Source organism: Hirundo rustica, chromosome 7 (assembly GCF_015227805.2).
Source record: "Hirundo rustica isolate bHirRus1 chromosome 7, bHirRus1.pri.v3, whole genome shotgun sequence".
NCBI lineage: Eukaryota > Metazoa > Chordata > Aves > Passeriformes > Hirundinidae > Hirundo > Hirundo rustica.
The window spans coordinates 9,018,862-9,031,186 of NC_053456.1; the positions used below are offsets into that span (position 1 = coordinate 9,018,862).

At 40.4% G+C, this 12,325-nt stretch overlaps 1 protein-coding gene across 5 annotated transcripts; it reads right to left on the reverse strand.

Moving 5' to 3' along the window:
- Positions 1-1,389: 1,389 nt before the first annotated feature.
- Positions 1,390-12,324, reverse strand: CEP70 (centrosomal protein 70). Of its 5 annotated transcripts, none has more exons than XM_040069634.2 (17): positions 12,232-12,324; positions 11,704-11,803; positions 11,417-11,540; positions 10,916-11,096; positions 10,439-10,608; positions 9,884-9,934; positions 9,311-9,370; positions 8,582-8,681; positions 8,101-8,189; positions 7,693-7,770; positions 6,541-6,643; positions 5,743-5,913; positions 5,002-5,148; positions 4,335-4,503; positions 3,003-3,117; positions 1,974-2,053; positions 1,390-1,596 (listed from the first exon to the last, which is right to left on the reverse strand). In XM_040069634.2, exons 1-17 carry the CDS (start codon positions 12,238-12,240, stop codon positions 1,529-1,531), a joined length of 1,815 nt encoding a protein of 604 aa, XP_039925568.1. In that variant the 5' UTR covers positions 12,241-12,324; the 3' UTR covers positions 1,390-1,528. The 5 variants fall into 5 exon arrangements, with proteins under 5 accessions (XP_039925568.1, XP_039925569.1, XP_039925572.1 ...); XM_040069635.2 differs by having other exon boundaries at positions 1,405-1,596; positions 7,693-7,767; XM_040069638.2 differs by lacking the exon at positions 12,232-12,324 and adding an exon at positions 12,098-12,221 and having other exon boundaries at positions 1,405-1,596; positions 11,704-11,800.
- Position 12,325: the final 1 nt, after the last annotated feature.

The window sequence follows — 12,325 nt, forward strand, 5'->3', positions numbered from 1 at the left end:
CAAGCAATAAAGCAGCCTTAAAGTTAAAATAAAGTGCCTTAAAGTTAAAACTTTAAAGAAAATTTTCAACTACTGTAATTACTTATTGTGTCTGTCTTGCAGGTATGAGCTGACAAGGAGCAGACGCAAGAAAATCTGATTTCTTCTCATGTACATACATTACTAATTTTTCAACTTTATATGAATGTACTTATCTCTTGTAATTAACATGTTTTGCACAGTCATTGCAAATTTGAAGCAGACTCCAGCTCAGGACATGCAAATTTAATGATCCTATTCAGGGATTAGTTCTCACTGAAGTTAAACATATTTTCCTCCACATAGGGAATAATTTGTCCTTAAAGAATAAGTCCTTTATTTTTGCTATTTCTGGCAAATCCCCTCTCAAAGGACCTCTAAGTGTGAAACCTCTCTTAAAGAAGGGGTGTGCCTGGGGAGATTTTAGACTCTCAGCCAAGTGTCACTACTTTGCTTGGCAGTCTGATGGCCCTAGGAGCTGGTTCATGTTGTTTTGAAGTGGTGTACTTTTAAAAGAATACATTTTGAAACAGTATTCTTCAGTTGTAGGGCTACAGAACCTGGTAAAAGAGGAACTCTTTAATAGCTATTTTGTTTTTGAGAAACTAAGAAGTTGGTAGTCCACTGTTCAGAAGTACCTTAGCAGGCTGCGGCTGCAGGTATGTAAATAATGAGCTTCCAAAAGCAGGGAGATGAATTTACCAAGATGTCATTAAGGTCTTAGTTTGTGACGCCTTAACTGGTTTTGTCCTTTGTTACAGTACATTTCAAAATCTTGTGAACCCAGATTCTGTCTGAGGAACAGCAAAGTTTTGTAAACTAAGCTTTAATAATACTGAGGTAAAATATTTTTGGAAGCTTGGTGTACTTGTTTCTGTACAATAAACTTCTAATTGTCTTGCATAAGAGACTTGATCTATTCCTTTCTAAAACTGACTCTGAAATACAACGATGGTAACTTCAAACCATCACCTGAAACAATTTTCAGGTATTTTTGGCCTAGATTACATTAATCCAGTCTGCCTCAGTCCCTAATCAGAGAGAATACTCACTGAGTAACAATGTGTTCCCATCCCAAAGTGATCTGGAAATGTGAACAACATTTTAAAAGAGGCTCTGCAGAAAACCAAGACTGAGCATTTGTGTAAGTGTGATGGCTATGGCAGTAAGGGCATCTTTACCTCATTCCTACTGTGTCAGCAACATTAAAAATGGTCAGTGGCTAGAGTTTGCCTAGTGGTGTTTTGGGTTCAGTTTCCTGAACTGCTACAGAGTGTATTGGTTCTCTCTCTGGGATTGAGTAGATCAGTTGATAGCAGTTAAAGTTTTTCTTAAATTAACCAAGAATTAAAAAAAAAGAAAAAAAATTTTAAAAATGCAGTGACTTTTATTTATGTTAAAAAATCTGAAATTCTTGCTTAGAATAACAGTCCTTGGAGGTAGCTGCAATGTCATGGGCACCAACAGGTACATTCAGAGGTAAGAGAAATCTCGCTTAGGAAGAGCAGAGTCACCCATAACCAGCTTCCCATTTCAGGTTTTGCACTGCAGGTAAAATATCATCCACATTACTGATCTCTGCAACAGAATGGAAAGCAAAAAGGTTAAGGTTTATGAGCCCAAAATACCTTTGAGTTCAACCAAAATTCTAACTTAAACAGCTGGTGAATTAAATAAACTCCTCAGACCTTTTAATGCTTTCATAATAAAAATCAATTTGATTTATAAGTAACATGCTTAAGTAAATGCAACCCCACATTCAATGAAAATAAAGAGTTTTGGTCACTTCTTGAGGAAAGATGGAGAAGAAGGAGAGTGAGGCAAAAGGCAGCACCTTCCCTCACATCCTCCTCCTGTTTTAGCATAGCAGAAGTTAACAAAACACTTGTTAACTGTTTAGAGTTCTGTGAGGAAGTGTTGGCATGAAGATAATTACTGTTGCAAATATTACTCACCTAGAAGACACAGCAAATCTTGAATGAGAGCTTGAAAGGGCGGAAAGAAGCACTCGTGTTCTTCAAGCTTATTGATGATACTGGAATGGAAAGTGAGGCTCAGGTAAGAGATGCCAGCACATGGCAAGCTCATCCCCTTGGCCATTTTGTTGTTCTGTGCCATGACTGTGAAAATACGGCTCCTCAGTATATAAAACTATGGACACCAATGTTCTGTTCTGCAGTTCTGAACCCTGCAACTAACAAGGGAGCTGTCACAAGGATCTGATTTCACTACTAATGCTATACACACATCCTTCCTTTCCCCCTCACATGGCACCAGGTAGTCTAAGGGCCTGGAACATTTGTCTGTGTATGCTAAATATACTGCCTGGGGGTGGCTGGTAGAACTGCCTTGGAGGTGAAACAAGAAATGCTTCATAAGCAGCTGTTCTCCAATTAAAACTGAGAAATGAGTGCAGAAAGGCTGAGGGAGTGAGTATTGTTAACTCAGCATGTGTCAGACTTGCTGCCTGCTCCCTTTTTAGTCCGTCTGTAAAGCACATGCTGAATGCAAGCTCTGAGGGTCTGCTAACACCTAGATGTGGCTGTCATCTGTTGAATGTATAACTGGATTTGTCCAGTTTCTAAAGTATTTGTAGACAGCTTGAGGCAAACCCTGCCTTGGGAACTAGAACACTTCAATATTACTTCTGAGACTTGCATCACTTTCTCCTCCCCATCCAGGTGCAGGATTTGTCTCCTGATGAAACATGTATCCCATTAAGGCTTGTTTGATCACATTATCCATGCAAACCAGAGGGTGTTTTGGAACCTTCTGGCCTCAGTTTTTCCCTCTGTCAGCTTTATCCTTTTGACAGGATTCAAGATTTGTTTCAAGCAGGACAGCAGTAACTAACACCTGTGCTGTCACAGCTCACTGACTTTGTAACAAACAATGAAAGTTTCTTTCAGCAGCAGTTTTTGCCAGTTCTCAACTACTCCATTTGATGTTTGAAGAATGGTCAGCAAGGGAACAGCCCCACATACCTGTGGATGTCTTGGGTGCCCAGAAGCTGCTGTACCTGCTCAGTCACGTTCTTATTAATGATGTCACACAGTTTCCCAACAGTATCCACTACCACAGTGGGTGGAGCTGAACTGTCTGGAAAAACAAACACCTCATGATTCTTGTAAGAGTAATAATAGGGAAGTATTTTAGACACAGCTGAATTCTTGCAGGTGCACAGATTTTATTTGGTCTTCATAGATCTAGGCACACACATTCCATCATTTATGGAATGGTCAGAAATAAACAAATGTTAGCTAGGAATGGGGATTCTCTCACTAATCCTTTAGTGGCTAAAAAAAATTTGGCAGAGCTGTGTGTTCACAGCAGAGAGTGCACTAAAGTACACCCTTACAATGCCAGTGGAAATCAGCCAACTGAAATTATGTATATAGAGAAGGGGGTATTCATTAAGTTCTTGTGACACAGCAGACACATGATAGGGACTAAGCCAATAAGGAACCTGATTAACAAACACTTTGTTAACACCCAGAACTTGTTTTGGTACTAATTTTAACCTCTCTGTAGTGCTGTGACTGAAGGTAGCAGCCTCCTTGTCCTTTTCTCCCTCAATTTCAGAAGAACTAGGCTTGGACAAGGCATGCTCTGAGCTGCAGTTATTAGGGGGAGGTGAGCTTTCCTCCTGTCCCATGCTGGCTGCAGGCAGGAACACTGCTTCCCTCCTGGAATGAGGCTCAGCAGCCCAGGAGCCTTGCTCTGGGGCTGGACATCCCACAGCCCAGCCCCACCTCTTAACCTAGGAGCAGCAGCAGCTGCTGTTCTACACAAGTTCCCACCAGGAGGGAAATAACCAACTACACCTCTGAGTACTGACAGTTTTTGACATTCAACAACTTGTTTTGGTTTTTAAGTTCAGTAGCATGATGGAACTTTCTGAGGACTAGACCCAATTACACCTGATTGAATTACTGTGTAGAAATCTACACAGGAGGCTGAGTTATTTTCTTCCTTTAATTTGTTATCATTTTTAAGTGGAGAATGAACAACAATTATGAAGTCAGCTCACCACAAAAAAAAAAAGCTTTGTGGAAAAATAAAAATTCTATTTCCCGTTATTCCCTTCTTCTGCCTCCCTGTTATTCCTCAGCAACTGCTAAAGGCTTACAAATAATGGGGATTTGCTATTTGAATTGTAAACTGACAGGAATGTATTTTTATCTTCCCAATGAATAAAATGCCTAGTTAAATTATTTCCCAATAGCTCAACAATATTTTCTGTGAAGGAGGTCAGCTTTTCCCCCAGGTCCTTTCTTTGGAATGGTATGAACAAGCAGCAGGTGCTAAGTCTTTACCTAGTTGCAGGAGCTCATGGAGATTCCTCATGGCGTTGGTCATTTCCCCCAGCTTTGTGTAAACCTCATTCATCCGTGGATAAACACCATTCAGAGAATTCACATCAAACAACTTCTGGAAGTGAGAGACTATGGCAGACAGGGTTTGCAAGGACTGTGTCTGGCTGTTCTGGAGCAAGCAGAAAGAACTCATCAGTGGTACTGCTTAACAAGGCAAGGGTGCTTTTAGCTGTGAAACATTCTTAAAACCAGTCTGAAGAACGGGTGTAACTTCCCTTATGAAATCTCAGCGTATCAAATATTTTAAAATCAGAAGAGATAGTTTTAATAGCTTTCAGACACATACACCAAACTCAAAATACTCTTTTGAAAGCTTTGTTTTCTGATGCTGAGAGAAGCATTATGTATTCTCAGCCCTGAGAGACAGAACAGGATAACTCCTGAGATTACAGGGCAATGCAAAGTCACTGCTGGTCAAGTGCCTTTGATTAAAGCAGTCTTCCTCAAGGTGAATTTATGTTAAAACAATCTTAGACTATTGAATGTCTTCAAACAGGTATTTCTTAAATGCTGCAAGGCTTTCAAATGCACCAATCTAATCACTGTGTGAAAAATGCATTTAAGAATTCCACAGTAACTTGTGTTATAAACCTCTGGTAAAAATTACCTTTTCCTTATGTTCTAAATCTTCCAAAATCGCATCTACTATCAGCTGGAGGTCTTCAACTCGTATGGATTCTCTGTTATCCTGTGGATCTTTAGTGTTCCAAGGCAGCAATTCCAGAGACAGTTTTCTCAAGGACCTATGCAAATCCTTTTAAAAGAAGGGAGGGGACTTATTTTAGAAACTGATTCAAGTGGTTTTTATTATAGAAACAGGCATTTTTCTGTTTTTCATATTCTAGCACTGAATACATTTAAGGTTGTAATTTTCATGAATTTAAGGACCGTGTGTTGTTGACATTCTTTGATTTGAAAAGAACAGAGTAAAAAATATTATATTTGCTATGTATTACAGTTTCAGTGAAATAGGAAGTATTGGTCACAAAGAGTTTGGCTTTAAACAAAACTGTCTCACTTGCATTTGGATCAAAAAGTCACTGTTCTGTTCAGACAAAAGGAAGGAAGAGAGTGCACCATCATTAATGTGTGAAGTCCGGATTCTAAAGCTGAAGTTTTCTTCTCAGGGACTCAGAGAGTTATAAAATGAAATAAAAGATTTACACAGAGAACTATCTCTGGTACATATTTCACATGGACAGCAGATTATTTGTAAAATTTAACACCAACTCAGGCAGTTACAAAAGCTACACACAAAAGCCCCCACAACTACACAAAGGGAGGGATGGAGGAGAGGAGAGCAGATGAAAACAAGACCAAGAAACAGAGTACAACAACGTGTTGTTACCTTTAGGGCTACGAGCTGATCTGCCCACATTTCTATAGTGAGTGGAAGGTGCTCAAATCCACATCCCTGTCCATTCTCTTTAATGGAATTTTGCACTGGCCCTTTGCTGGGCCGGAATATTAATGGAGGAGCTCTTGGGCTTCGCAAAATAGAATCAATACGGGACAAAACCTTCAACAACAAGTAACAAATGTTATTGCTCAAATATGTATGATGTTTTGTAATAAAATCCCTCTCTATCACAGTCATGACTGCCTAAAATTAAGTCATAAATAGCTCCAATATTACTATTGATGAATTTTACACATGCATTCAACAGGCAATATACTCCAAAGATTTCAACATATACTAGCTAAAAAATATGTAAAAGTGATGCAAGTATATACTTCCCTTTGAGGGATAGTTAACTTTTATCCACTTGAGGCATTGTAACTTCCATAGCTTACAGTTTGCTAAGTTTTATTATATTTAGGCTTTTTAATTACAAAAAAAAATAAAATCCACTATCGCCAAAGATCTTGAACAAATCCCCTGTCCTGAAGAGACTTCAGCTAAATCATATTTACCAGACTAGTGTCTGCTCCCTTGCTGTGTTTTCAGGTAGTTTACACTGAGACAGAAGAAGAACCAGCCTACACTGACTGCCAACTCCAGAACATGACTCATCCTGCACAGAGGATTTGACAGGCATTCTTGCCCTCAAACCAGAACACTCCATTAGACACAGCTAAACAGAACATGTATAATGTTTCATGGTACCACTGCTAGAAACATGCAGAACAGACACAATTTGGGTACCTGCAAGTACTGCTGGCAAGCTGCCTGCAGCTGATCCGCTCCTGCGACTCTCTCCAAGTCTTTCTTTTCTTCTCTTTTTTCTCCAGTCCTGCTCTCTGAAAATCTGCACAAAAAACACACACAGTGGGTCACACAAGCAGCCCTAGCAGGAGATGCTACCTTTTAACTTGATGGAAGAACCAGGTGTGTAGCACTTAAACATACAAAGTAAATATCCATGTTATGATGCTGGCCAATAGAATTCCATCAGACCCAAGCAGCACAGACTGGCAACACAATACCTAATGAGAATATCATTAATTTATCTCAAGTCTCCAGGCTGAGGCTATGCCAGACTGCTTGCAGATTTAGAAGGGACACCACCAGTTTTTCTGTTGCCAGAGTTCTACTATGGCTGAAGATTTAAAATCCAGGATTTTAATCCAAAGGTTCAAATTCCAAACTCAGTTGTTATCTGCTTCTGCTGGAACATCTTTCCTGGCTTATTATACAGAGCTCACTACTTCTCTTCATCTAACTCACACCCACTGCAGGAGAGAATAGACCACTTAAATATACACAACATGTATATTTCTTTTAAAGTTTAGGTGATGTCTTTTTCAGGCTATAAAACATTTAGCATTCAGTATACACATGGACAAATGACTAAGTGAAATTACAGATAAAATCACTTTGTTAAAACTGGACCTTTTATATTTTCCATGTATTTTCTTAGTAATATTTCAGAAAAAAAAAGTCAATTTCTAAGAACAATATGGACATAACTCCAGTAGCTGCAACATTTTGGCAACTCACACTTTCACATCGATAATCCATAATGAAACCGGTAGCTTCCTTTACAGCTTATGGAAGCAGCAAACACCACAAATGGCCCTGTACATATTGCTAGCAAAAGAACTCAAATCAAATCCAGAAAGACAAAATGAAATTAAAAACCCCACACTGCTGTGCCCCCATCTGGAGACCCTGCCATCATTTCAGAAATACAGAGGGCTTTAGAAGGCCAGCAGCACTTGCTGCCCATAACCAGGCTCCAAAGAATGCTGATAAGGCACATGCTCTATAAGCTACTCTCTAGATTAAAGGTTGCAGAGTAACTTTGCCTTCAGAAGTCCAGAGGATTCATGAAAGCCCCTGAAAGAATATACTTACTGGGTAGTTTTCTTTAAAGCTTTCTGTAGTTTCTTCACTTGGTGCTTGTAAAATTTTAATTCCTGTGCAGTTGGCCTGCTTGGTAGAAAAAGTATCATGTTATATGTCTTTGCATTGGAAGGTATCTATATAATATTTTTAAGCAAAAAAAGTAAGAAAGTTTTGCCAGTGCCAAAACATCATTCTGGAAATGAAATTCTGCTACATTTCTACATGACAACAGCAATAAAGAGCAAACTAACCATTAGCAGCTGTTATTAACAGTGTAGGGAGAAGAGTGTGACTGTTGCTGCCACATCTCATTTCTTTGATCACAGATTTCACACTTCACTTTTACAATTGCTGGAGCTTTGTAAAGCAAAGTTTATTGAAATGGCCTTACAAAGGATGATACTTATCCTTTCTCACCTTATTTCCAAATCTTTCTTGAGATTTATATTTTCAAGCAAAAGCTGTTCCTTCTTGGCTTTTGTTTCAATAAGTTGCTTCTGGAAAGACTGCAACGTAGACTGGGTTATTTCTTATACTGCACTCATTTCATAATGAACAAGCTTCAACACTTTAAAGCATGTACATGTCAAGAAGGGTTCCCAATTGTCTGGACAGCAAAAGAGCATGGATGAGGAATCAGAGGATTGAGACCAAGAGCCTGCTGCAGTAGACCCCAGGTGGAGCACTGTGACTAAAGACATCTATGCAATCCTCAGCAGACTCCCAACATTTTGCTGAATCTGTGCACAAGGACAGGGAACTCTGCCCCCAGAGGTTACAAGTTCAGAAGACATGACAAGAACAAGGAACAGAAATCAAACATGTTTATGTTTCTCTTTGGCTCTTGAAGGGTTACCAGTGAGAGATCTGCACTGACTTATTCTTGGCAGTTCCATACCGTGAGCAGTGCTTTGTAATTAGGAGTAGCATCTAGATTTAAGAACTCTTCCTTGTTTTTTACTTCTCTCTGCACCTCATCTTCATCTTTTTTATATTGCCTATTGGGAAAAATAAATTGGCTCAGCTTACTGCAGTTCCATTAGGTCAAAAATTTAAGTTGGTTTAGTTAGCAGTTATGTATGATAATAATGTTTCCATAAACTATATAAAGTAAATAGAATAGAAATTCTGCCCTAGGATCCATGCTCTAATTTCTGGGAAAGCTGTTTCATATGCAAATGAAGCGCACTTATCCACAAGAGAAACTCCTGTACAAGCAAATCCCAATTCAGTTTTCTTAATAGTAATCTCAAGCTATAGGAATGTCTCAGGTATCTGTTTGTTTCTCTGTGCCATGCAGGCACTGGGACAGAGCTGAAAACCATGGCAAAAGAGATAGGGAAAGGGGAAGAAAAAAAAAAAAAAAAAGAAAGAAAAACCTACCATTCAAGTATCTGAATACCCCAAACCTCCTAACTGTCCTTGTCTCCTGACTGAAAAGCTGCTTAGCCTGACTGCCAGCTATTCTCTGGAAATATCCAAATTTCCATGACCACTATAACCCTTTGCTGTTTCTTACATGCTAGTGATACCTGAAGCATAGAATATTTACCACTATAAGATTTAAGAACACTAAGGGCTAAGAAAAATTTAAACAGTAGAACTACAAGGCATCAATGAGACCTACCTCAGCTCCTTTTTAATCTGACTAATCTGAGATTCATAATAATCAATTAGAGAAAGGTACCTGAAGAAAGGAAAAATGTTAATTTTGAACTTCTGATATTCTCACAAAACTCATACAGTGACCAACCCAGAGGAACAGGTCAGCTTACACAGCTACGCTTTGGAAGTGGCTGCTCCAAACAGTGGAGCTCCTCTCACACCAGATAAACATGGAGACACTTTGCCAAAATGGAAAAGTAGACCCATTGAATCTGTACTAGTTTAGAAATAGCAAAATATTCAAGAGGAGAAAAAAGTTAAACTTGCCCATCAGCCTCCTCATCTTATGCCTGTGGTTACCCAGCAAGATTAATAGAGACACTTAAATAAAGTGTCTTGAGCACTCTGAGATTGTCTGGTTTGGAGAGACAGATGAGAGAGGACAGGGAATCAAATTCAGTGATCCTTCCTCTCATAAAGTGAGGGCTCAAGGAAAAAGCTGAGCACACACAATCCCTCTTAAAAGCTTCCCAGCTAAACATTGCTGGCCAGGCCTAGAAAGCCAGGTGATATCAGCACAATAAAGCAGTGATACCTGAGGCCTAGGAATTGGCAAATGTCTGATTGTAGCAGAGCTCTGGAGATCCTACAGCAAGAGACACAGCCTTGTGATCCATTGGGAACTTACCTGAAAGTACTTGGAAGCTCACAACAAGCCTTCAGTCAGCAGTTGCAAACATCACTTCCCAAAACTGGAAAGGCTCTTCTTTGCGGGGGCTAAGGATGGTGTTTGTTGGGTTTTGGTGTTTTTTACCTTACATTTTTAAATGTTAGAATCCCAGGATGAAATCATTCTAGCCAACACTGCAGCTAGAGAGCAGAGTGAATCATTCCCTTCCCTTTGCTGACATCTAGTGTGGGCAACGGATGGCAATTTTTTAATTTCTGCCATGGATTTATCTGGCTTATAATTTCACAAAAGAAAAATATCACTCCACTGAGGTACCTTCACAAGAATTCATATTTCATCTTGTACTCCTAAAGTCTCCAGACTATTTTTTTTTTTTCAAATATAAATATAAGAAGAATTACTTTTAAATCTGTTTCTTTAGTGTTACAAGTGATTCAGCAGTAGAAAAGAATCACTTACCGCTGATCCAGGAGAGACTTGGGGGCTCTTTTACAAAACTGACAAAACATTTTGTTTTGAGTGGAAACTCGCTGCTGCTCCTCCCTCCCAACTCTGCTCAGCTCCCTCTGCAAGTGGGCAATGATTTCTTCCTGTTCTTGCAGCCTTTCCTGCTGCTGTTGGTATTTTACCTGTGAACAGGCAATGGGAGAGTTATTGAACTGTTCTGACCCACAATCTGCGACTGGGTACAAGACCAGATACAGCCCTAAAGAGGATGAGCACTTGGGTTTTAGCTGTGCTGAGAGACAGTGGAAGAGGGATACAGATACTTTTCTAAATTATTTCTAGAAAATTCTGCATAGTTTGAAAAAACTTAGCCATAAACAGTGCACTAACCCTATGACCCAAGACTCTGTTTATTTAGATCAATGTAAATAGTTTGAGACCTTTCATAAGACAAAAGTTTGAACCCTCAGGCAGCACTATCTGAATTACCTGTGAAGCCTGTTGCTCTTTTTGAAGTTCCTTGACTTGGCTCTGTTGCTGGCATGCTTTAGCTATTGTTTCATCTTCCAGCTGACAAATTTTGGCCTTAATGTTTTTCACCACATTTTCCAAATCATTAGCCCGTTGCTCTTGCTGAGATGCCCGACCTTGTTCCAGTCGTACCACATTTCTGAAAAAAGAAAGAAATCCTTGATTTTAAATGGAACACATTTCACTACAGACAGTGCAGGAAGCACACGTCTGACATTATGTGATGACCTTTGATAACATCCTGTGGCAGCAAGTATGGGAAATACACTGATATGAGAAGAAGCAGCAGATGAAATAATGGAAGAGCTTGAAAGGAACTAGGACAACATTACTGCATACTGAATAATAACCTCAGGAAAAAGGTCTAAGACCTCTGGTGAGATAAGATCTCCACCAGGCTGGAGATACACACTGATAATACTTTTACTCCGCAGGTAAATTCCATCTTCTGTGTCTTACCTAAGACATTGATTTGCCTCCATAAGTCCCTGCATCACCTTCTGCTGTCGCTCAGTGTCTTCCACCAGTGTTTGTAATGCAAGTCTTATTTCTAGAGAAGATTGACGGTCTAGGACAATCATATCTGGAGATAAAAAACATAAGCAAAGTCACAGTGAAAGAGTTTTAACAGCCAAAGATTGCCTGTCTGCTGCCACTTGGAAGTGATAGCTTTGGAGATGCTTTGCCTTATGAACATAGGGTGACTATTTCCAAATACAAAAAGGGGCAAAATTACATTTCCTTACCTGATGTATCTCTGCAGCTCTGGGGGGTGGCAAGACTCACAGGCTTCAATCCGTGACGCATCAATACCCTGTTTAAGCTTTCCCACTCTGCCTTCTCCTGCTTCATTGGGAGAAAGGGAAAAAGAGGCAGAAACAGGAATTTTTCAAATCAGCTGTGCAGCAGAAGGTACCAAATGCCCGCAAACTAAAGCAAATCAGCCCCAACCCCCCAAGAGGCCACTACAGGAGGGTTTTCGAGAAACTCCAATAACATCGGCAAAGCCCCTTGGGGAAAAGCGTACTTAACAACACATCAGTTTCCCTGATCCCTATTTGAAAGCAAAATACGCGCAATGAGTTAAATTCGCCTCTTTAGGAAATCCAACGCAACGGCCCTCGGGTCCCTCCAACGTACGGGGGGCGCAGCGGCCCCGCCTCGAGAGGAGCCCTCAGGGAGGCGGCGGCGGCTCTGGGGCTTCACGGACCGTTTCCTCGCGGTTTTGTCCCGCTCCAACCACCCAGCAGTGACACCCGGGGCCAGCGCAGTACCTCAGCCATGGCGAGGGCCGCAGGGCAGGAGAGCGGCCGCTCCTCAGGCCGCGGAGCCGCTCGGGCGGGAGCGGAGCGGCGGGAGCGGGCGGGC